The sequence below is a fragment of the Microtus oregoni genome, unplaced genomic scaffold (assembly GCF_018167655.1).
Source record: "Microtus oregoni isolate MIOR12 unplaced genomic scaffold, Mior012 000005F_ref0000423, whole genome shotgun sequence".
Taxonomy (NCBI): domain Eukaryota; kingdom Metazoa; phylum Chordata; class Mammalia; order Rodentia; family Cricetidae; genus Microtus; species Microtus oregoni.
The window spans coordinates 23871667-23896896 of NW_024543064.1; the positions used below are offsets into that span (position 1 = coordinate 23871667).

Consider the following 25230-nt stretch of genomic DNA (forward strand, 5'->3'; position numbering starts at 1 on the left):
TCTACCTGGGTGCTGGACTGGGGCTCAGCACCTCAACTTCCACACAGGCACCTGACTGGCTGAGTGATCGCCTCAACCTGAAGGACTGTTTCTAAAACATTTATGATTATCAGTAAATGTCGTTTTAAAAAACATTTTTATTTATTTATTTATTTTCAGGTTAGATCTCCTGTAGCTTGGGCTGGCCTCAAAACTCGATAGATAGCTGAGGATAACTTTAAATTCCTGATCTTCAGCCAGGTGATGGTGGTGCTTGCCTTTAATCCTAGAATTTGGGAGGCAGAGGCTGGTGGCTCTCTGTGGGTTCCAGGACAGCCAGGGCTACACAGAGAAACCCTGCCTCCTGTTTCTACCTCCCAAGTGCAGGGACTGTAGATGTGCCGCACCACACTAGACTGAATATTTCAAGTGTATACTGATTTTATATAGCCGGATAATTGGGGTCACGTGGAAAGGAGCTCCAAGTGAGAACCGCTAAGCAGCTCTGCTCTAAGGACTGTACAGTGGGTTTCCCACTTCAGAGTAACTTTCAGAACAGATCTACTTGTCTACAGGCCTGAGGGATATCCATGCATCCTCACAAAATCTAAGTCTGGCCTCGGCCTCCATTTCCACCTACTACTCTACCAAGGCACTTTCACCAGGGGTAGGCACGCAGAGTGTTTATCATCACACGATGCCAGGGCTGCTTGAGATGCCAGCGGCAGAGCGCCCCCTTTGGAGCAATGAATAATGCAGCCACCAGACGCCGGGCTGGAGTTGGAAAGCTGCCAGGCAGAACCAGCATACACCCTCCTGTGCTGCTTGTTCCAAAACCAGAGGCAGGGAAACCAACCCCTTTCCCCCATTCTGCCGCTGCTGGAAAACAGGTGGTCTTAGGGGGCTCTGAAAAACCAGCTCACCAGAGCAAGGAAGACAGAGACCTGCAACACAGAGCAGGTCTTACCTGTGATGGCATGGCTCCCAAGTCATTCATGGGAACTTGCACGCACGCCTACAGGAATTCCTCTTTTCATTCAATCACAGCTTGTAGCTGTTTCTGAACCAAAGTGTTTGAGAACCTCTTTATCCTCAGCAAAGTGTCAAAGCTGCCAGCATGGAGGCAGGAGGAGGAAGAGCCAGAGACTGGCTCTGGTTTTACTGTTCCCAGATGTAATGTCCAAGCACACAGAGGCACCAGAGAGGTGGCAACAGAACGTACCTTTGCAGGGCTGAGAACAATCCACACACCCTCCCACACAGTGCACATTCTATACACATTAAGCTACCAGTTATACAATACAAAGAAAACACAGAGAGAATTCTGCACACATAGCGGTTTTCTTCTAGGGGAACTGCAGGTGAATTCCTCAGCCTGGCTCCTGATGCCCAGGAAGACAAGTTTTCCCCATGACTACATTTTCTCTCTCAACTCCCTTGCCCCTTGCTAGCCACGCTGACCCCACAGGAACATCTTGCGTGTGGATAGTGAGCACACCTGAGGACAGGGACCATGCCATTCTCCACCTGGCCAAGAAAGGAAAGGTTGCCCAGTGTCTTGTGGGAAAGGATCCACCAAGCCATCCTCTGAGGCTGCTCCTTGTCCCGCCTGGCTACTGGTGACACTGTACACAAGAGATCCTAAGAGACAATACCTAGCTTGATCCTCAGAACCGGCCGTAGCTGTGCACAAGAAAGAGCTCTTGCTAGGGAGGACCTTGCCCACACAGCTGCACAAGTCTCTGGATCACTTCAGCAATGTCACAGGGACAAATGCATGATGGAGTGTTCCAGCTGTGCTCGTTTGTGAGGCAGAGGGCTGCTTCCTCAGTCACGAGCTCCTCACCTATGGGACAGGAGGCTGGTTTCCACTGCGCACCTTAGCGAAGGTCACAGGAGTAGGGCTCGGCATGCACGAGGCCTGTGCACAGTATTTGGTATAATGTCAGTTCTCGAAGCAGAGCTGATTCTTTGTTCGTCAATCCTGATGCGTGGTGAAGGAACCAAGGTCCAAAGCATCACTTAGTTCATCCTGACTTTGCTCAGTTTATCCTTCTTGGCCATACTGTTGCCATTTTCCAGGTCGGTCTGACACTTTTTTTTTTTTGAATTGTACATGACAACCCAGAAAAGCCAAAAAATTTCAGACATCCAAACAGTCCAGAGAATGCAAAGATTTGAGCAAATCAGCCATGCTGACATTTCAAGGCAATGCTGGAGATGGGGCATGGAGGAGCAGAGGGGGCTGGCTTGGTGAGCACAGGATGTCAGATTCTAGCAAGATGTCCGCAGAACAGTGGCGCCTCCAGCCCAGTTCACTCTGGTTTCGGGAAGAGCAGCAATTTCCCAGAAAAATCGCCAGCAGAGGCAGCTTTCCAAGAGTGGGAGCACCAACGGCTTAAGGTCACTTTTGCTGGGAAGTAAAGGGATGTCAAACAGGACAAACAAAGCGGCAGCTGAGGGCGCTTGTGGGAGCTGGGAAGGTAGCCAGAGACGTGGCCTGGGCAATAGAAGTACAGGCCTGCCAGGCAGCGGACCGCTGTCCATTCCGAATTGTCCAGCCCAACAGGAAGCAGGCATTTGTGTATATTCTGACCCAACATTTATCCAACGCCTGATATGTGGTGGGCACCAAGCCAAGGGCTGGCTTCTTATAAACTTTGTTTAATGCCGAATGTTGTAGAAGACAGCACCGTGGACTTTTGTCAGATGAGGCAGAGCGAAGTATGTGGCTCACCACTGGGGTATGTGATCCACCACTAGACTGAGCTGCCTTGTCTGGCTCAACAAAGGCTTGCCCGGGAGCTGACGGCTACAAGGGTGCGGGCTCCGCTCAGGAGTACACATGTGTACTTCTTCATGACACTGCGCTAACCACCATGAATGGAATGGGCTTTAAAGACAGGTTCAGAATTCGACATCATTTTTTGTCTTGTGATTCAGAATTCTTCAAAAAAAAAAAAAAAAGCCACAACAGGGATGCAAATTTTCAACATACTTTATTGACTCAGGGGCCAAACACGGCAGCATTTGGTCAGTTACGAAGGCACCTCATTGAAAGATACATCACAGTGTTGTCAGAGATCCCAGGCACAGGACTGGAGGATGAGAAGGACAATCTTTGGAAGATTTAGCTTAAGACATTTTGTTTCCCCTTTCACTGCTGAGTAATGCCAGGCACACACATGCCGCTGAACTACATTCCTAGCCCTTGTTCACTTATTGAAAAGGGTCCTGGGGATGAACGAAGGCAAAGTTGTAGGACTAGTGTGTGCCGGGTGGCTGCTGAAGGCTTTGCCGCTAGAGCAGGCGACTCCAAGTGGGAAGAAGTATGTGATCTGTCTCCTCTTGCTCCCCACAATTCCAGTAAAAATGATTTGCTGAACCACCCCCCATGAGATCACACCCCCACCTCCTCCATATGTGCAGGCGAGTCTTTAACTTTATGGAATGGGGAGTCACCGGCAGCAGCCTGCGGCGCTTGCTGCATACAGGATACACAGGTCCAGTCTGATGGCTACATTCTCGGCCTCGTGATCCATGAGCTCCTTACATGGAAGCTGAGGTCTCTTAGAGCATGATTAGCTTTGTGTTCCAGAGTAAATGAAAACTTGATCGCTTAAAAAATACCTTAGCTTGTTTATACCAATCACCTCCAATCACGGGTTTTTTAAAAAATTAATCTTTTCCCTTCCTTATCCGTTACAAATTCCCACCTATGCATTTTTAAAAAATTCCTTCTAATTACAACACTGCCGCTGTTCCAAATGCTCGTCTTGAGCCCCTCACCACCTCCGTCACCATCCTTCCTTCCTGTGACCACCCCTTTCCCTTCTGCCCAGCACCTAAGAGCAGGGATCACACGGCGGGGAGATGAGCAGGGTGCAGTCTCGCCTTGCCTTCTTTTACTAGGCTGAAATAGAGAGGAAAAAGAAAGAACAAAATGGGTTTTAAAAAAATCAAGTAAATATCAGGGAAGGCTGGCATGCAACCAAATGCATTAAACACTGGACATTTCTCTGCCGGGTGAACGCTCTCATGCCCGTTGAGGTTACAACTCTGCAATCAAACAAAGCAAAAGTACAATGCCAACCACAGAAGAGTACCTGTACCCCTATGGTTTTCCACAGGAAGCCCAAATGTTACAGGCATTTGGTGTGTCTGCACACATGAATATATGTGTGTGTGTGTATGTGGATATACACACATACACACACATATGTATGTGTACATATATGGTCAGGTGGCAGATGTCTGTGCACAGATCACTCACATTCAGTTAGCAACCACTCAGCTGTGAGACGCATGGAGCCACCCTCATTCTGAGAAAGACCTCCTACTCCTGCAGGCCCAGCTGGTAGTTTTGGTTTCACTCCTCTCCCTCACCCATTTCCAGCAGTCATGTGCTTTTCAGAAACACAAAAAGCCAGACTGGGTTTCTGTTAGGAGCAGACAGAATTAATTTGAAGCTAAGGAAACAAGGCAGGGCGGCAGCAGCGGCCAGCGTCACTTGGAGGCCAAAAGGGAAGCAGGACGGCCACATACCCATGGAGCTTCCATGTGGACAGGTTCAGACAGTAGGAGCGCGCAGGCCAGATGGGGCCCAAGAACTTTAGAGCCAGCAGGCTACGCAGAGGCAGGTGCCATCATTTGCTGGCCATGTCACTGACTTTCTAAGTTGTCAAGAGGCTGAAGGCTTTGAGGTCTCGTCACAGCAGCCTAGTATTTTATCTGTCACAAATCATCCAGAGACCAAGAGGCAGAGCCCAGACCATAGGACATTCATAATAGTGGGAGCTAAGGTTGCAAATAAAAGCTTGTTTTGGTCACATATGGCCTTGTTTTGGGGTGATCTTTTCTTGGGGAGCCTGTGGCTACACTTCATGAAATATGGGGTATAGGACATTTGAGAGGGACACATCTGATTTGGGTTTTATGTATTGTGTTTGGATAAATTTTTGGTGGGAACGAATCCAAAAAGAGATTCTTCCCTAGTCACTGGTTCATCCCTGGAAGCAGGCAAACAAAAACAAACCTACCCATAACTGAGTCTGTATGTGGGGAGAGATTTGGCTGCTGAGTTACCTAGCCCTAATGTTCAAAGACAATCTGAATCCCTGAGGATCTTCTACCTGATTTAATTCTTTGGAAATCCCAAGTGGTCTCAACTTTACAGCCTATGATGTTGATCACAAAAATATTACACCCTCGCCTGCTCCTCCAAGTAATTGCTGGAATCTGCAGTATGTCTTTAAAATTCCATTTAAGGGGAAAAAATTACTGATGCCTGTGGATCCACTGCCTCGTGGTTTTGTTTCCTGTCAGGAACGTGTATCAGGAACTATGACTTCATGTGACTGTACACTAGGAACCAGCTGCTTGTTACGGTAAGTACCGTGAGGCTTTGTGCCTGGAGTACCTGCCAGATAAATACTCAACAGTTCATTTTGCCCAAAACATAGAATTAAGTGTGGCTAAAGGAGATTTTATGTGTATGTGTGTGTGTGTTAAGGAGGGGGTATTACAGCACAGGAAGGGGATTATAGGGCAGGAGGGGAACAAAATCTACTAAAACACATCTTATTTAAAAATCTTATAAAGAAGCTGGGCATGGTGGGGCACGCCTTTAATCCCAGCACTCAGGAGGCAGAGATGGGCAAATCTGAGTTTTCGGCCAGCTTGCCGATATGGTGAGTTCCAGGACAGCTGGAGATACATAGAGACCATCTCAAAAAATAAATAAATAAAAAATTTTAAAAAAAGGCTATAATGATATCTAATAGTATGTGTGCTATTTTTTAAAAAGGTATGGGTAAGAAAAGTAAACAGCTAGGAAAACATAGTCCAGGATAGAATGTAAGGTGAGCACACAGCAAACACATACAGAGAGTGCTGTACATTCATGGGAAACATCAAGTAAGTGCTGTTTAATCAGTACATCAGAAGACTCCCTTGCTGCCTGAGGGAGGAAGTGTCCCTGCCTCCCTTGCCATGCCCACCCATTCCTTTAACAGGGACAGAAAGAAGAAAGACATTCCTCTTAGAGCCCAACACTAGATAAACATAACCAAGTCTTTACATGTGGCTTTGGAGAAGGCTGCTAGGATGCTGGCAAACACGACGTCCGGGGTCTGGCATGCGTCGATGGCACTGTGAATGCCCCGCTTCCTGTAGTACTCCACGAGTGGGGTGGTCTGCGTGTGGTAGGCCTCCAGGCGGATCTTCAAGGCCTTCTCATTGTCATCTGACCTGCGGATCAGGGGCTCTCCAGTAATCTGAGAAGTAGAGGGAACAGACGGTGGACAGTCATGACAAGTGCTCACTCTTCTGGGATGCAGGAGGCCCCAGAAGCAGAAGCAGAAGCTGGGGGCCAGAAATAGCAATGCTTTTTGCTTGTTCTGTGCCCAGGCTGCTCAACTTCTACCACAGCCCGTCTAGAGTCGGAACGAGAGGGAGACCCTGGAGAGCAATCAGCTGCACTGGCAACTGCAGTCTCTGCTGCTTAAGTGTTCAGCATGATTAGGGAGCATCACCCACTAACATCGTGAACGCAGTAAGTAAAGCGAGAAAGGGCTCTGGCAGAATTGCTGACTTTTTGAACTGTGGCCGTATTTACAGACCCTGGACAACCCGCACTTGTCTCCCATCACAAGAGGAAGCCCGAGAAATTTCACTGTTGCCTGCATGCTCCACAGCAGACCAGGAAGACTCTGTGCCACAGATAAGACCCCAGGGCAGCAATCCCTGGGTACCCCAAGAGCAGGGCATTCTGGAGCATAATGGTCAGCAACGTTCTCTTCAGTGCCACCTCCTGGCAACCTTCTCCCGACTGGACAACTGCTTAGATGGCCATGGTGTCAGGATAAGCATAAAGCCACCTGGAGACGCTGTCCAGATCTGTCACATCTCCCTTACAAGACAGTGAAATATTTTCCTGGCTAAATGATGGAAGAAGGAGGAAGGAAAAGACAAACAAACAAACAAACCCCCTCTTGCCCCAAGTTTACATACATCATCTTTCATTGGCTCCTTTGGAGGGTTGAACTCCTCATGGTAGGACCGGCCACTCTTGGGGTGAATCAGTCTGCAAGACAGCACATGTATTGTGAGTCAGGCTGCCTGGAAATACCTCTGTACTCCAGGGGACTCTGGAATGACAAGCAGAGACAGAGAAGAATGGAAGACTTTAATCAGCAGAGACCCCAGCTAGCATGTCACACCAGGAAAGTAACGCTATCTAGCAGAGGATAGCTATTGCTACCCCTCGGTTAGAGGGTTAGGGTTAGGCTAGGGTTTGAGAATGTTTTCTGGCCGGGCGGTGGTGGCGCACACCTTTAATCCCAGCACTCGGGAGGCAGAGGCAGGTGGATCTCTGTGAGTTCGATGCCAGCCTGGTCTACAAGAGCTAGTTCCAGGACAGGAACCAAAAGCTACGGAGAAACTCTGTCTCGAAAATCAAAAAGAATGTTTTCTGCCTTGCCCAAGCATAAAGAAAGATGCTGGCAAGAACAACCTAGTCCAGACCTTAGGAGGACTCTGCTGTTCAGTGCACAGACACTCGTTCTAGTCATACCCATTTCCTAAAGAAGTTCCTAGCTGAAACCAGATCTTACACTGAATCCACCTGCTTATGAAATGACAAGCAGCACTTAGCAAGAATCAATACCTCCAACAAACACAATAATCCTCACAAGATTAATACAAAGTGTTAGGGAACAGAACACCTTGACTTAAGCTACTTCTGCACCGACACCCCACAAACATCTTAGATCACAAGTATGTGCCCGCTTGTGCTGTTTTCTAGCCTAATTTGGTTATAAAGCAAACACACAAAAACATGGTATGGATATACAGACAATGATGCCCACCTCTGTGGCCACTGATAAACGACAGTGTGAGCAAGGCTAGGCAATGCCCAAGCCACTAGGAGAAATGGCATACTAAGCCAATCATGAAGATGGACACTGTAATGGTCTTAGCTACCAGGGAAGTTAAGGTGGAGGAACCTGTTACTTAGGCCCAGGATTGTGAGAACAGCTTAAGCAACAGTCAGACCCTATCTTAAAAAAAGAAGCTGGGTGTGCAATAATCCCAGAATTTGGGGGAGCTGAGGTGGGAGGATTCCCATAGTTCAAGGGTAGCCTGGGCTACACATAAAAATAAAAGCAGATGGGAGGGCAGGCTTCTCAGTGCTTTGCACCAAGCCTGATGACCTGAGTTCAATCCCTGGGACCTCCATGATTGGGAGAACTTACTCTTTTGGTCTCTGCCTGTGGGCTGTAGCATGTATGTACATACCCTAACATACATACATATATACCATAAATAAATATAATGTACACAGGGCAGGAGAGATGGCTCAGCAGTTAGGAGTGATTTCTGCTCTTGTAGAGGACCTGAGTTTACAGAGCACCCACACCGGACAGCTCACAACAATCTGTGACTCTCCAGCTCCTGGAATCAAACATCATCTCACTATGGCCACTGGCACTCATGTGCACATACTCACACACAGACACACACACCTGTACTCATGTGCACATACTCACACTGGCACTCATGTGCACATACTCACACCGGCACTCATGTGCACATACTCACACCGGCACTCATGTGCACACACTCACACACAGACACTCACACCGGCACTCATGTGCACATACTCTCACACAGACACATTATTAAAAATGAAAAAAAAAAATCTTAAAAAAAAAAACAAACTCACCGGGCGGTGGTTGCGCACGCCTTTAATCCCAGCACTTGGGAGGCAGAGGCAGGCGGATCTCTGTGAGTTCGAGACCAGCCTGGTCTACAAGAGCTAGTTTCAGGACAGGAACCAAAAGCTACGGAGAAACCCTGTCTAGAAAATCAAACACAAACAAACAAACACCTCAAGAATAAACTGTTTATCTGGCACTGTGAATGTAATTAGTGGTCGTATCTATGCTGAACCCTATTAGGCAACAAATCCATGTTCTGACTGGGGATGGTCATATAATGAGGAACTTGGAAACTCAAGAGGGGGCAGGCCACACTCTGCACAGCAGCCACTGCTGACGAGTTGTGTGCTGTCTTTTTTGTTGTTGGGTGGGTGTTTTTTTGTTTGGTTTTTGAGATAAGGTCTCTATATGTAGCTCTGGTTGTTCTGTAACTTGTTATGTAGACCAGGCTGGCCTCAAATTCAGGGCGATCCACCATCCTCTGCCTCCTGAGAGGCAGGGATTAAAGGTATAAACCACTGCACCTGGCAAATTGTACTTTCTTCTTTTTTTTTTTGGAGACAGGGTTTCTCTGTAGCTTTGGAGCCTGTCCTGGAACTAGCTCTGTAGATCAGGCTGGTCTCGAACTCATAGAGATCCGCCTGCCTCTGCCTCCCGAGTGCTGGGATTAAAGGCGTGCGCCACCACCGCCCCTCTATTTAAGTGATAGCTTGTCTGCCCCTGAAAGTCTGTCTAATAAGTGCTTCTGACCACGGTTGGCTTTTGGTGTGCTTGTCCCTTCTGTGGCAGCAATGACTCTTCTAGGCCTTTTCAGTGGCTCAGAGGTTGGGGAAATCATATTTGACCTATCATACGGGAGATTCTATTTATACTACTGAAGTTCTATCCATGAAATATGATTCTGCATTTTAATCACAGCATATTTTGGGGGAAGACAAGATGACCCATTTACCCTACATAAGGTGGTAAGGTGCTAACAGCAAGAGGCAAGGTAACAGCACGGAAAATCAGTTATAGTCAAGAATGAGCTGGGCTGTGACAGCAACTACTTATGGTGAAGTTGTATCCTTCATTATTTGAGCCCTGAAAAGCTCTCTCTGGTGTATCTTTCAGAGATAGCATCCAGCAGGGGGCCCATGACGAGGGAGAGCGCTGGCCACTGGTGCAGATGCAGCACCTCTGCAAAGGGCCAAGTACAAAACAAATGACCACCGGCAACATATACCTCTCTCCTCTCCCTATCCCTAGGTGGGCACTCGAAACCCCCAGATTCCCTCAGCCCTCTGATTATGCACAATATGCTATTCTTCTATCATTTTTAACAACACAAGGCATATACCCCTGAAGAAAACAAAAGGCAAATGAAAGAGCCCGACCAAGTTCTCAAGAGAGGTGGGACTGACAAGGGACAACCAGCAGCCCCATGAGCTGCTGCCTGGTGGGCAATCATGAGGGCCAGGCTTCGGCATCACTGCCACCTGCAGCACTCTAGAGCAGTGGCTCTCAGCCTGCCCAATGTGGTGGCCCTTTAATACACTTCCTCATGTTGTGGTGACCCCAACCACAAAATTATTTTTGTTGCTACTTCATAACTGTAATTTTGCTACTGTTATGAATCCTAATGTAAGCACCTGTATTTTCTGAAGGTCTTAGGTGACCCGTGTGAAAGGGTTGTTTGACTTTCAAGGGGTCAAGACCCGCAGGCTGAGAGCTCCTGCTTTAGACCCTTGTTCTTTCATCCACAAAAGGGAGTTGCTATTGGACTCGGGGCGGTGATATAGGGAGCCAACTGGTAAGACAATTGGTGTACCAGAGTGCCAACAGCAAACGTGACAAACGAGAACTCAAACCATTATGAACAAATACTCAAGAGACAAAATAAGTGACAGTCATCAGAACTGAGGTCACAGCCAGTTCAAGACTGCTGAGGTGAGAGCCCCAGCTCCTGCCTTGCATTCTTCCACCATCAGGTGCAAGTTTCAGGCTCTAGCCCTACACACACCTGCTGAGGAGACTTGGACAAATGCCTCACTCGTCTGGCAGGCACAACCTGTGAGGTACAGGGTCTTCTGAGGAGGTGGAGCCACACCACACTAAGTCATTTCTAAACTAAGGGATCGGGTTTCTCTCCCATCCTCCCTCTATGGCCACCCCACAGTCAATCACAAGTCTCTATCGTTGCATGGGACTATGAGCAGGCTCCCAGATGGAATCCTGATCTGCCACCCCTCCCCAGCTTACAAGTCAGCACCAAGGTAATATTTTAGAATGTGGTAGCCGGGCGGTGGTGGCGCATGCCTTTAATCCCAGCACTAGGGAGGCAGAGGCAGGCGGACCTCTGTGAGTTCGAGACCAGCCTGGTCTACAAGAGCTAGTTCCAGGACAGGCTCCAAAAACCACAGAGAAACCCTGTCTCGAAAAAAAAAAAAAAAAAAAAAAAAAAGAATGTGGTTTGTGTACCAATACCCAGTGGCTCCAGACCACGCCCACTCTTCTAGGCACCAGAGACCTCCCCGAGCCCATCCTTTCTTCCAACTTCACCCATTTTGCCCCTGCAGCTTCCAAAGCATGGCTCCTACCGTGAGTCAACTAGTCTACCACAGGCCCCAACCTGAGCCCTCCCCACCAACACTCCTGCTGCCACTCCTCCTGCCCCACTCAGTCCACGCTGATGGCGCAGCTCTCCTAGGCTCTCTCTCCCACTGCACTGAATGGTCAGAATGACCTAGTTTCAGACGACTCTTAGATCAGAGGCAGGCGTCACTGTACTATTCTTCTAGAGCTTGTCATGGTCTTCAGCCCCGGGGTATGGTTTGATGTAGGAGCAGGTACCCAGGATGCTGACCTCATCAAGTTAAAGACCTCCAGTGTCACTGGCTGTTACTGCCTGCTTTGTACCTCAAGAGTAGCAAGCCTAGGGATGTTTCTTACTGTCAACCTTACTGCTGCTGCTGCTTCTTCTTTTTTTGGATTTAGAGATAGAGCTTCTCTGTGTAGCCCTGGCTATCCTGGAACTCACTCTGTAGGCCAGCCTGGCCTCAAACTCACAGATATCCACCTGCCTCTGCCTCCTAAGTGCAGGGATTAAAGGCATATACCACCATCACCTGGCAATCCTACTGTTTCTTGGTCTAACATCAATTTTGTCTACTTCATGCCCAAAGGGACTATAAAGAAACACAGGTCTCTGTTGTGTAGAAGCCTATAAAATAGCTGGAAACATTAAAAAAAAAGTAAATTTGAAAAGAAAATTAATGTAAAGTAGGTTTGAATGTACCCCTCAGAGCCTTACAGAATAACACATCTCACACTGTTATCTATTCATATCTGGCTTTCCCCTTGAAGGTTCGGATTATAAACAGACACACACACAAATATTAGACCACATTATGAAATCTAATACTCTAATAAAACAAGACATTTTCTTCCTATTCAATATAAAATTGACATGCCCTGTTAACAGTGGGAGCAACTAGAAGAAATACAGCTGTATACCAAGAAGGGCTAACAAAGAATGATTTACAGAGCACAGCCCTCCAAACAGGTGACCATGAACGCCCACGACACACGCTTCCCGGCTTCCCAGCTTCCCGAGGGCCGCTGAAATGGCAGGCATAAAAACGCTACATTCCAACCTGCACAGGACCGAACTAGGCCCTCTGAGTGTGGGTGACAGTTGTGTGCTTGGGCAGTTTGCGAGGTCATTGGTCGTGGAGCCAGGATTTATCCCTAGTGCATGAACTGGCTTTCTGGAACCCATTCCTTACGGAGGGATACCTTGCTCAGCCTAGATACAGGAGGAGGGCCTTAGACCTGCCTCAAGTGACTCCCATGGGAAGGCTTGCCCTCTCTAAGGAGTAAATGGGGGCTGGGGTAGGTGGAAGGTGAGGTGAATGGGAGGAAGGGAGAGGGAACTGGGATTGGTAGGTAAAATTTAAAAAGATTGTTTAAAAAAATTAAAGTAAAATAAAATTTTTTAAAAAAGCAGCTACTTTCCTTATAGGCAATTCAGTATGCCAGGTTCCTTTGCTGGTCTCCAATGGTGTACTCAGCCTGTTATTAATGGGTAACCCCATTTTGCGAGTAGTGTTAGTATTCAGGCATCTGCACTGGCCTGCCCTTGGGGTCCTAACAGGATACATCCTCAGCTCCAGGCACTAAGAGCACCTCCTATGTACATTCACTAGGTTCCCTTTTATTTTTTTATTTTTATTTTTTTTTAATATTTATTTATTTATTATGTATACAATATTCTGTCTGTGTATGTGCCTACAGGTCAGAAGAGGGCACCAGACCCTATTACAGATGGTTGTAAGCCACCATGTGGTTGCTGGGAATTGAACTCAGGACCTTTGGAAGAGCAGGCAATGCTCTTAACCGCTGAGCCATCTCTCCAGCCCCACTAGGTTCCCTTTTAAAAGGGCCTTGACCACCTCCCATCTCTCTCTCTGCCTTTGTCTGTCTGTTCCTTTCTCTCTCCTTCTGCCTCTTTCTTTTCTTCTGCTGCTCCTGTCCCCAGAGGCTGACCTACCTCCCTCCCTCCCTCCCTCCCTCTTTTTACAGTCCGCTTTCCCTAATACAATCCCCTCTGCACGAATCTGTTGCATGGTGTCTTTCCCATGCTGCTTTTTAAAAATGACAAGTAACGCTCATGCCTTTTCCTCATGATCTCCAAGCAGGCATGTGGGATGGCTTTCAAGAGCCCCAGGGTTCACACTGGTCAGGTCATCAAGAACACCTGTGCTTGGCTGCAGCCTAAGAAACATGATTGAAGCCCAGTACAGGGCCAAGTTCAAGTTCCCTGGCCACCAAAAGATCTAGATCTCAAAGAGGGACTTTACCAAATTGAATTCAAATGAACTAGAAGGTATGAGAGCTGAGAAGCAGCCCATCCCTGATGACTGCACCCTAGACAAGTGGCAGGCCCTGGACTCATGAGAGCTTCAACTGTGCTGTAGCACACTCTAGTGATGCTCACCAATAAGTCTCTCCCCTTCCATCCAGGATACAACAACAACAACAAAAAATTACAAAGGTTCTCGTAGTGGTGCTGGCAGACAAGAAGCAGATACAGAGAAATGTAGCAGAGAGAAACCATAGCCTGAAACAGTGAGGATTTCTCAGCAGATGCATTTCTATGTTTGACACTATTTCAGAGAAATAAGAAAACAGGCTGTACTATGAACCAAAATTTCTTTCATTAAAAGAAAAATGGGTGGTGTTGAAGAGATGGCCCAGTGGTTAAGAGCACAGGATACTCTCCCAAAGGACCCGGGTACAATTACCAGCACCCACAAAGCAGCTCACAACCACCTATAGCTCCAGTCCAGGGGAATCTGATGCCCTATTCTGACTTCCACAGGCACCAGCGCTTCTGCCCCACAGAGCTCTGAGCATGCGTGAAGGCATCTGTAGGAATACCTACCTTCCGGTGATCCTCCGGATCAGCAGGGAGTCTGGAATGCTGAACTCAATCACTGAATCAAGCTTCTCCTTCCTCTTCTTCATGAGGTCATCAAGCTGCAAAAGAGCATGGACCCACCTAAGCTCGATCAGCTCCATCCCCTTGAAGTAATTCACGTAAAGAGCCAGCATCTGCCACCATGCAGCTGCGACAGACACCACCTACCATTTCAGCCTGCCTCACAGTCCGAGGGAAGCCATCTAGGAGAAAGCCATTTTTGCATGAAGGACTCTCCAAATTCTTCTCAATGAGTTCCACAACCATTTCATCACTCACCTACAAGAAAAGAGCCCTGGTTCAACGCTGTCATCTAGGTGATACACCCCACACACAAGCTCAAGTCTATGCACAGAAGACTTGGTTTCCAAACAGCAAGTCAGTTTGACTCCACAGATGCGAAAGCAGAGTAAATGTGGGGTGTCTCCAATATAGTTTGGATCTTAAATGTACCCCCTTGAGCTCATATATTGAAGGCCTGATCTCTAAGACTATATTCTTAAACCTTATGTATGCGTGTTGGGGAGGGAGGGAGGGCACATGCACCTCGGCACACACTTGGAGCCACTTCTCACCTTCGACATTTACTTGGGCTCAGCACTGAACTTTAGGTAATCAGACACGAGTAGAACAAGCTTTTTTTTTTTTTACCTTCTTAGCCATCTTGCTTGAGTGAGTATGCATTCTATCTGCCTCTATAAGGTGTGTAGCTTTGTTTTAATACATACTTTGCACAACAGTTCAACACAGCTCAGAAACACTGGCACCAAGCAGCCCTGGACTGGAACTGATCTAAAATAGTATTTTCTTCTTTAGTTGGCTTCTCTTACATATTTATCACAGCCACACAAAGCTGACCAGGACAGACTCCATCTGCAACACTCACGTTCATAATTAGCTGGTGGCCAGACATGTCCCTCTCCTTGAAACTCTAATGTGTTCCAATAAACTGGGCAAGGGAAGAGGGATCCATGGGCTGCGCCCCAGCAGGACAGCTCTGTGTGTCTTAGGCCCTATGGGCCTCTTCTGCCAGTAATCCTTTAACTATCATATAACAGCTTATCAGCAACAGGCTGTCCTCAAGGTGAGGGTACATGGCAGAGACATTACCCGAGAACCAGGGGAGAAGAGCAGTTTGACTAGAACGTAGGGACATACCAATTATCCCTGATTCACAAGTTCATACCACGACTGATATGCTGGCTTGATTATTTATTTATCTGATCTGGGCTGTCTAAGGCATGAAAAAGAAGGGCACTGAATTGGCAATATTGGATCAGAAACAAGAACCAAAAAGCCACCACAGCATAGTCTAGGCCTTTCCAAAAAAGAAAAAAAAAATTCACCAAAAATCTTTTATTCTCCCAGGGCCTTTAAAGAGAGACAAGTTCCCACCTGTATTACAGCACAGGCTGTCAATCTTGTCTAGTCTTATTTATTTATTTATTTATTTGATGTACTCTCCAATTCAACCTGGACTGCCACAGAGACAGACAGGAAGCACAGAGAGCGTTTTCTTTGGCATCCTAGTGCAAACCAGAAGAACAACCAAACTGTTCCAGGTCTATCTGTGGATGCAGTTGTCTAGTCTTTATCTTCAGAACTGGCTGTGAACTTAGAGACAAAGTATAAACTGCAACTGATCGAGGAGGGCTCGGAGATAAGCAATCTCACTGCCACATGCCCATTCTCTCTCACACAGAATTTCCTGCCAAAACCCAAAGTCCAAAATCTCTATCTTTCCGGCTTGATTCGTGGCCTCACTGATATAAAGGAATGGTAGGAAGGAATGTGTGGACAGACTGGTTGTGGTCCACACCTACCATCTCAACACCCGGGAGGCCAGCCTGGGACACATGTAAGTGCCAGGTCAACTAGGTAAACACGTCAAATCTTGCTTCCAAAACAGAAACAGGGATGATGAAACGGCTTAGTGGGTACCACCCAAGCCTGACAACCTGACCTTGAACTCAGCTCCCACGTGGTGGAAGAAGAGAGCTGTTTATCAAAAGCTGTCTTCCAGCCCCCACATGAATGCTGTGGCAGACAAATGCACACACTGACAGAGTATAATTTAGAAAATTAAAAACAGGAGCAAAACAAGGGCCAGAGGAACTGCAGTGTGGCCCAGTGGTCCAGCTCTCGCCTGCTGTGTTCAAGAACAAAGTGACTACTGATAGTGTTACCAAAGTCATGCTCTAGAATGAATGTTAGAAGCAAGAGCTGGCCCAAGTAAAGGTTTAGTTAATTCACTGTGTTTGTCAAATCAAGCCAACTGGTTTATGACACAGGCTTACTTTCCCACAACTACCAACCAAGTAACTAACTTCCTTGTCAGAACTAGAGTGCCGGGCTGGAGAGACGGCTCAGCTGTTAAGAACTAGGCTCACAACCAAAAGATAAGAAATCGAGCAGTGAGCCATAGAAGAGCTTTATGGGCATTCTGTGGTCTCCCAGAACCTCCTCTGCATACACCCTAGAGTCTTGTCCCAGGAACAGTGCTTTTACTTGTTCTATTTAGTTTGGGTGAATTACAAAAAGTATTACATAGTATCTTCAAGAATACTGTGAACACATAGAAGGGGCTGGAGGAAGAAAAGGGAATGGGAGCGGGAAATGTTATAATTATATATACATACATATATATATGTATGTATGCATATATATTGTTTGTTTGTTTTTTTTAAATTATTTATTATGTATACAACATTCCTTCTGTGTATGCTTGCATGCCAGAAGAGGGCACCAGATCTCATTATAGATGGCTGTGAGCCACCATGTGGTTGCTGGGAATTGAACTCAGGACCTCTGGAAGAGCAGTCAGTGCTCTAAACCTCTGAGCCATCTCTCCAGCCCTGTTTCTTTGTTTTGAGAGGTTTCACTGTATAGTCCTGGTTAACCTGAAACTCAAATTCGAGACCTGCCTGCTTGCTTTTCAGTGATGGGATTTAAAGGTCTGTGTGGCTGGCTGGCGCACACATACCCCTAAACTTGAAAAATTTATTATTTTATGTTTATGCATGTTTTGTCTGCATACCACGTGCATTCTTGGTGCCTGCTGAGGTCAGAAGGGGTGGAATCTCGGGGAACTGCGGTTGTGACTGCCATGTGGGTGCTGCTAATCGAACCTAGGTCCCCTGAAAGAGTTATAAGTACTCTTAACTATTGAGCCATCTCTCCAGTACTTATAATACTACTTTAATTAAAAAGAAAGAAAGGAAAAAAGAATACCGTGAAAATGGCTGGCAAGATGGTTTTATGAGAAAAGTGCTTGCCCATATACACAAAATAATAAAACCATACAAATAAGTTGTGAACCAATAATAAGTCCAGAATCAAACAAATAATCTGCTCTGCTCAAAGTTCCTGTACCTGGCAGTCTGTTGGAAACATCTCCACACAGGACTACCTCAGAAGACTTTCTAGGACAGTGGAAATGTTCTGTGACTGCACTGGCTGGTGAAGACTCCGACTGTGTCTGCGATGAATAAGGAAGTCAACACCCAGAAGCCCATGCAGCGGGGCCACCACTCTGGACTCGGAACGGCAACACTCGCAGGTATGACCAAACCTACCAGTTTTCCAGCATCCATCGTCGCCTTCAGCTTCTTGCCCAGCTCTGAACCTGAAGCCACCATGGCTCTCAGCATGTCCCCAGTGGCCAAATGGCAGACACAGAAGTTTTCTGCCAATCTGGGTGCCTGTGGAGTCAAAGACAAAAACCAAGAAAGAGTGAGCACTGTAGGCCCTGGCACTTTCCTTGTTTGTAATAGGAATAACAGCATCTTACCTTATATTCTAATGTAAAGCAATTAGAGGGTTATTGTAAGAACTCTATGATTGCATGATATTCCAAGTAAAGTACTTGGAATCCACTTAGCATGCAAAAAAACTAGCTATTCCCACTAACCACGCCACCGAAACACAAGCTCACGGCCCCTGCTCTAACTGAGAACACATACAGCAGCTATGCAATACTTCACATGGCTGCTGTGACCCTTAGGCAGCTCATTCCCTAAAGCAGACAGGCCAAGGCCGGCCCACTGTGTGCTCAGGTATCTTCCACAGGGTGAATGTGTTCCTGTGGTATGCTGTGGCCTCTAGGTCTCGCAGCTGGGGCAGGCAAGGCAGACCTGCTGCAGTATCCTGGCTAAAGCTTCCTCCTCGCAGCACATCTGTTTAACGTGAAGAACGCATCCCTTAGAAAGTGGCTGTGATGTGTACACGCTGTGTGCAGGCATCACCTGCAGGTCAGTTTTAGGAGGTGTCTGGTTTGTTTCGTGACAGGGTTTTGTTATGGAGCTCAGGCTGGTCTCATGATCTCGAACCCCAGCCTCCTGAGGGGCTGAGATTACAGACACATTGCCCCCGCTGGCCCAACATGGCCTTTTGGCCAAAAGTGTAGGCTTAAGCCAAGCCCCAGTACCCCAGTCCCGACTTATATGGCTTGAAGAGTTACTTTTTCTCTCTAGTTTGAAATCTCTAAGTAAAATGGAGAGGGTAGTAAGACCGTATCACTGAGCCCATACGGGTTCTCCACAGAACTGGCACATGCAAAGTCCTCAGTGAGCAGCAGCTGCTACAGCAACCTCTGCCCTGGTTCTGTTCATTCAGGCGGAAAGAAAATATTCGCTCACGCCTCTTCCATGAACCCTGAAGCCAAGGAAATGGAGGGCTAGGAGACCCAGATCCCAAAGCTCACAGATTGTGCTGGAGTAGACATAGCTCGGTGGTAAGGCACACACAAGGTATTGCCACACGTGTTTAGCTTTTCCCATAATGACATCAAACAGACGCACACACAGAGCCTGGTGGACTTTAAATGGAAAAAGGTCTGGACACTCCAATATCGGTTCTGTATTCGTAGGTGGAGCTTTCTGTTCAGTTGTTTTAGGAGGTAAGTAGCTGGGATCCCTGTGTAAACTAGTTCACTGGGCGTGATCTTGGGCACAAACCAAAAATCGATGGGGCTCGATGCAGGAAATTATGGTCCTGATTCACAGATTAATTCCACGGAGGGAAAGTGTTAGGGACTGCACCGTGGAGAAAAGAAGGTCACAACAGAAAAGCCAGCGGCACTGTGGACACACCCCCAGGGAACAGCACTTTCTACCAATCCAATCCTTGTTTATTAAAGTTAACTTGAGTGGACAAATCACAGAAGCCGGGGTCAAAACACCCGAGAAAAGCTGCACCGGGAAATCAAATGTTCGACTGTTATCCTGCAGTGTCGGCTGCTCACACTCCTTTCCAGGTGACTACACAGCTGCATGAAGAACACACACCACCAACAGGGTGGATGTGGCCGTGCGGGAGATCCTGCGCTGTGGAGACTATGGATGGGCCCTGTCTAGGGCACTCAACCGCTGCTGTGAGACACGGGCCGGGGGCAGACACCTCAGCTGGAAAGGCCCTTGCTCTGTGAGCACAATAACCCGGCTGAGTTCTAGCTCCAGAAACCACGTTTTTTAAAAAAAAAAAACTGGGTGCGGTGATGCTTGCTAAGGACTCCAGCCAGGGTTGGAGCGGAGACAGACAGATCCCTGAACTCACAGGCCAGCTAGTCTAACCTAATTGATGAGCACCAGGCCAGTGAGACATCCCACCTAGGAAAAGAAAAAAAAAAAAGTGGTAGGAAGAAAACAAACATCACTGAGCAGGCCCTCTTCAGCAGTGCAGTCTAAGCAGGGGATGGGGGTAAGGTGCGGGCGGGCAGGAGAGTCCATGAAGGGTCATCTGGAGTAAAATGCATTCCTGCCCTACTGGAATGGATGCCCACTGCTGGCAGATCTTCTCATTTACACCAGGAAAAAAGAGCTGGAATTTCTTGTCTTTTAAATTTCACAACTGAAAACATTCCAAGGTCAACCCATTACTTAGAAAGCTGACAAAATAAAAAAAAAAAAAAGGGAACAAACCAAGCATTTAAATGGGTTTTATAAACCACAGCACCGGGCAAGCAAATAGGGCATGGAAAGTTTGTACAAGTTAAGCGCCAGCTGTGGAACGTGCTTGGAATCTCACACCTGCGAGGCTGAAGCAGGAGCTGAGTTTCAGGCCAGCCTGGGCTACCTGCTGAGACACTAGGGGAGGGGGTCCAGCGAGGAGAGGCCATATCTCAGCCAAGAAATGAAAAAGGAGTAATAGAGTCAGAACGCTACCGCGTTACCACCATAATTAATTACCAGACTTAGGAAACCCACAGCAACCGCTCCAAACATTGCAAGTGTCTGAAGGACGGAACACGGCAGCGCCTGGGTAGCCAGGCCAAGAAACTGAATCTGAAAAACTACGCAGCAAACTAAAGATCTGCAGGAATGGAAGAGGGCAGCCTGTTAAACACACCAAAGGAATACTAACTGAAAACTTGTAGGTTTCTTCCACAAAACTATAGCATAAGAAAGAGGAACAGGGCAAGCAAGATGGCTGAGCAGGTAAAGGCCACCATGCCTGACGACCTGACTTCAATTCCAGGGACCCATACAATAATCTAATGATTGAAAAAAATAAAAACAGAAAGACTTAAAATTATCATATGTATGAAACCAATAGAAATCTGAACACTGACTATTGAAATTTGTTAATTTTTAGGGGATATTGTATTTATTTTTAAGCTTGTTTTAGAGATACTAAAATATATTGTAAACACGTTATGGTGTCTGGATCTGATTTATCATAATTTGAGGGAGCGTGGATGGGGAGGCAGTGTCTGCCATCAGCTGATGGTTACTGGGGGTCACTACACCATGCTTTCCTTCTTGTGGTTCTGAGGAGTGAACGCAAGACCTTACACAGCTAGGTAAATGAGCTACTAGCAAACACATTCCCAGCTCTGTTATTCTGAGGCAAGGTCTTAGTAAGATGTCCAGACTGATCTCATTCTTAGCCTGGACAGGACTTGAACTCGTGAGCCTCTTGCTCCAGCCTCCCTAGCAGCTGAGATTACAGCCTTTCACCTGCACCTTTATGTGTATTTAAAACTTACAATAAAAAGTTTGGGTGTGTGGGGGTGTGTCTCCGGGCTGTCACTCTGCAGTCTCTGTGTGAACTTTTGTTCAACGCTATAAAGCTACAACCACCAATATCTTTATGGCTCCTGGTATAGAGAGGGAGGCGGATGGAGTGATTGTTGTATATTTTCTGAAGACCCAGTTCTTTGTTTCGTGGTGTTGTTTTTGGACACACAGGGTCTCACTCTGTAGCCAAGCTAGTCTCAAACTTGGCCGTAGTCTTTGGGATTACAGAATGTATGAGCTGTTTCTCTCATTCTTTCTCTTCCTTTTGGTTTTTTTGAGACAGGGTTTCTCTGTGTAGCCCTGGCTGTATTGGAACTCACTACGTAGACCAGGCTGGCCTCGAACTCACAGAGGCCTGCCTATGACTCCTGAGTGTTGGGATTAAAGGCCTGCACCACCACTGGCTCGGCCACACTTAGCTTCTTAGCTTTCAAGTCAGACTTCTAATTACTTCACAAAGCCTTCTTGGACCAACTCCTGCCATTCCTGTACCGTTTTCCATGAGCTCACTGGTGTACTGTCCTCCCAACCCTGAATAAATCAGCTTGGCGATGAACTGCAACAGAGCCGGGCGCAGAGGGATCTGCTGCTGAGGAGTCAGCATTCACTGTGTTCCTGCCAGGTGCCATTCCAGCAATGAGGAACGGATGGGTGCCCCCAACAGAAAGGCTATGAGCTCCAATAGCCTCGGACGCTCTTCCTTTCCCAGGTGAAAACACGGGAGCTAAGAAATCACATCGCTTGCTAGACTATAAGGCCCTGACTCAGCATGGGAGAGCTGTCCATTTCATGGCTGAAACAATCAATGTCAGGAGAAACTGAAAAAGGTCACACAGGAGCAGTCCTGTCCATGACAGTAACTCATAGTAGGAGCTGTCCACATCCAAAATTAAACCCGCTTAGACTGTGGATATTACCTAACTACTGAGAGTGGCAGCAACAGGAACGATGAGATTTCAACATCACTAAGTGCAAGGTAGTGGTGGAACCTCAGGAAAAAAGAACCTGTAAGTTTATAGAGAGAGATGGTATAGTAGTCCTTTGTGACCTACAGCCCAGAGGCAGAGGTAAAGTCAGAAGAAGTGAACTAAGCCTTCCACCTCCTCTCTGTCTCCTCATCACCCCCATTAACCCGTGGACCTCATCCATCCCCAGCCACTCCATCAAGTGTCAGGAGATGTGACAGGTGTTACAGAGGTCCCCACAAGGAGTCAGATGATGAGCTGCTGGCCAAAACTTTTAGAACTTAGCAAACAGGACAGGTGACATGGCCGAGCAGGTATAGTAGCTTGCCACTGAGTCTGATGACCTCAGTTGGTTCCCTGGGCTCCACTTGGTAGAAAGAGAAAATGACTCCAGCAAGTTGGCCTCTGACCTCCATATATGTACCATGGCATGGTTATCTTTAAAAAAAAAAAAACAATAAACTCAGTAGTGCTAGCAAGACTGGGGACAGAACGGTGTCCATTTGCTTGAGAAGCCTGCCTTGAGAAAGGATTCCTTTAAAGATCAGCAAGGTCCCAAGGCCTTGGGTCTGGCAGGGAAGTAGAAGTGAGAAGTGGGTGGGTGATGCCAAACCCTGGGCAATAATTCAAAGTATGAGTTTCCAAATCCTGTGAGATCATAAATCCCAATCCTGACCTATGGCCCAGATGCCAAGTGAGGCCCTGGAGTGGGGCAGAAGGCAGCTCCAATCCTCTGGAGGTACACGTCTTCAAGAAGCCGATGTCACTGATCTCGGAAAGCCATTGGACCTCTGGGCCTGCTTTCCTACCTGCTGGCCCGGTATGTTAGCGTCCCAAGATCACACAACTAAAAATCATTAAGAGTTATCTTGTGCCACTCACAACCCGCATGGCTCCCGCGCTTTATAAACACAACCAACACATTCACCTCCAGCTTTCGGGTGAACTGGAAGGGTTTTCGCCCATCCCCCTCAACGCTGGTGCCTCAATCATGACCCTGCCTCACTCTTGGCAGTACGCCTCGATCAGCACACGCCAGCTCTCACTGTGCTCCACGTGCTGCAGAGACTTTCTTACCCCTAGTTATTAATCATTAAAAAAAGTTCTACCCCCTTGTGTATGGAAGTTATCCCTGACTCAGGATAATCCACTCCCAACTTGGAGGGCGTCTTGGCCACAAAACTTTCTCCCACTCGGTCCTGGGATCCGGAGCTTCAGTCTGGGGGGGATCGCCCTACCATTCACGATTTTCAGCTAACAGCTCCTGGATCCCCTAACACGACCCCTTAGCCTGGGTTCCCCCCAAGAGCCCCAAGCCCACTTCAGCCTCCTCCGACCTCCGACTGAGTCCCTCCCCTAAACACCGCTCCACAGTCTGGGACCCCCGCGAAGGTCTCTGCAGGCCAGAGCTCACCGCCCCGCTCCGGAGCGGGAAACGAGCTTCCGGCTCTCCGACCGCCCTAACCTTGCAGCTCCGCGGGATCCACCGCCGAGCGTGCAGAGGAGCGGACACTCACCTGGGTCCCCTTGCCAGCCCCGGGAGGCCCCAGCAACACGGCCCGGATGCCCTTCCGACTCTCCGGCTCGGGAGCCAGCGCGCTGGGAGCCATGTCTGCCAATGCCTCACTCCGCCAGCCGCCAGCACACCTCACCGGCGGGGCTAGCGCTTCCAGGCCAGCGCACAGACTACTCCGGACTCGCACTGGCTGCTCGCCACGTCCGTCAGCCCTCTGCGCCCGCCCGCGAGCCTGACGGATGCTTGTGTCTCCCAATCGTACTACGAATCTGAGAGACTCTGTTTCTGATTGGGCAGAGAGTTGAGGAAGAGGCGGACCAGCCTGGGAAGAGTGGGGCTGAGAGCGCGTGCGGCTTTCGGCTGGTGTGTGTAGTGGGCGGGAAATCGAGATGGAAGCCCGGTGCTGGAGGGAAGTTCTAGTTTGGCGTTTGACAGTTAATCTCCGGAGGCTCCGTTTGAGCCCTGTGAAATTGCCCGTGGGAGTGTAAGTGAGTAAAAATCACTCCGTGAAAACAAATTGGCAATAACGTATCTTATACCCTTTGCGCCAGTAATTCCACTTTCAGGAATTCAAAGGACCTAACCAAGGAGTATGTAATGATTCTTTAACAAAGATGTTGATCGCCTTATTAAAACATTCCCAAGGCGCAACACACAGAAATAGCTCAAATGCCCAACAATAAGACTGGTTAAATAAATTCCAACAAATTTGTATTTTGGACCTACTCCCCCCCCCCCCCCCCCCCGTTTAATCACAAGGGCAAATGCTCCCCCGCCCCCAGAAACTCGCAGCAGTTACAAGAATGCCCAGTTTTGTTTGACCCTTTCAAGTGCAGACCTCTGGAGTGTGGTTAGGGAAACGTCTCCCTTAAAAGTCCCTGTAAAGGCGTGCGCCACCCAGCACTCGGGAGGCAGAGGCAGGCGGATCCCTGTGAGTTCAAGACCAGCCTGGTCTACAAGAGCTAGTTCCAGGACAGGCTCCAAAACCACAGAGAAACCCTGTCTCGAAAAACCAAAAAAAAAAAAAGTCCCTGTAAAAAGTTGTACAATGAATCCTACAATAACCTGGCGTGTAGACTTTAGCTAGCTGGGAGGACCACACTGAAAGCTTGCCTAGGCGACTGAATTCAAGTCTAGCCTGGGGAATTTAATGAGACCTGACTCAAACAGAAGAAGGCTGGGGCTATAGTGCAAAGAGGGGTTTCTGGGCTTAATCCCCAGGACCGCAAACAAAATAACACCCACACACCCACACACATGCCTACACAATCTCCCTGACTTTTAAGTCAGGAAAAAGAGTTTTTATCCAGAGAGATAAGCCTGTTTTGGACAAGGAAATGATGTCTCCAGCGTTTTGGTGTGTCAAAGTTTTATCCCGGCACAAAGAAGCCTTTCTCAACCTTTAGTGAAAACGCGATTGGGAAACCATTGCTTCCCCCACAGGCACATAGCAACCGTTTTCCACATCCTAGTGGTAAATCTGCTGCCTATTCAGCCACTTTAACTCCTGGATGGCAACAGGCTGGCTAGGTCAACTGGTAAAGACATTGGCCACCAAAGCCTAAGTATTAGT

At 47.7% G+C, this 25230-nt stretch overlaps 1 protein-coding gene and 1 non-coding gene across 3 annotated transcripts; both read right to left on the bottom strand.

Annotated features, from left to right (window-relative positions):
• Nucleotides 1-2959: 2959 nt before the first annotated feature.
• Nucleotides 2960-23831, bottom strand: Ak2 (adenylate kinase 2). 2 transcript variants are annotated; one of them, XM_041652466.1, is made up of 7 exons: nucleotides 23659-23829; nucleotides 17736-17861; nucleotides 14329-14439; nucleotides 14125-14219; nucleotides 6991-7063; nucleotides 6059-6254; nucleotides 2960-3892 (listed from the first exon to the last, which is right to left on the bottom strand). In XM_041652466.1, the coding sequence occupies exons 1-7, from the start codon at nucleotides 23749-23751 to the stop codon at nucleotides 3888-3890; spliced, it is 699 nt and encodes a 232-aa protein (XP_041508400.1). In that variant the 5' UTR covers nucleotides 23752-23829; the 3' UTR covers nucleotides 2960-3887. The 2 variants fall into 2 exon arrangements, with proteins under 2 accessions (XP_041508400.1, XP_041508399.1); XM_041652465.1 differs by lacking the exon at nucleotides 2960-3892 and having other exon boundaries at nucleotides 5888-6254; nucleotides 23659-23831.
• Nucleotides 15613-15740, bottom strand: LOC121448946. Its single transcript, XR_005974416.1, has one exon. It is a non-coding gene; the product is annotated as a small nucleolar RNA SNORA31 (small nucleolar RNA).
• Nucleotides 23832-25230: the final 1399 nt, after the last annotated feature.

Excerpts from the sequence above, each read along its gene's own strand:
- Ak2 (XM_041652465.1), bottom strand. The coding sequence starts at position 23,751 with ATGGCTCCCAGCGCGCTGGCTCCCGAGCCGGAGAGTCGGAAGGGCATC. Across the intron at positions 14,440-17,735 it reads CGATGGATGCTGGAAAACTG|GTGAGTGATGAAATGGTTGT; the intron begins GTAGGTTTGGTC and ends CTTTTCTTGTAG. Across the intron at positions 14,220-14,328 it reads CTGTGAGGCAGGCTGAAATG|CTTGATGACCTCATGAAGAA; the intron begins GTAGGTGGTGTC and ends GCTCTTTTGCAG.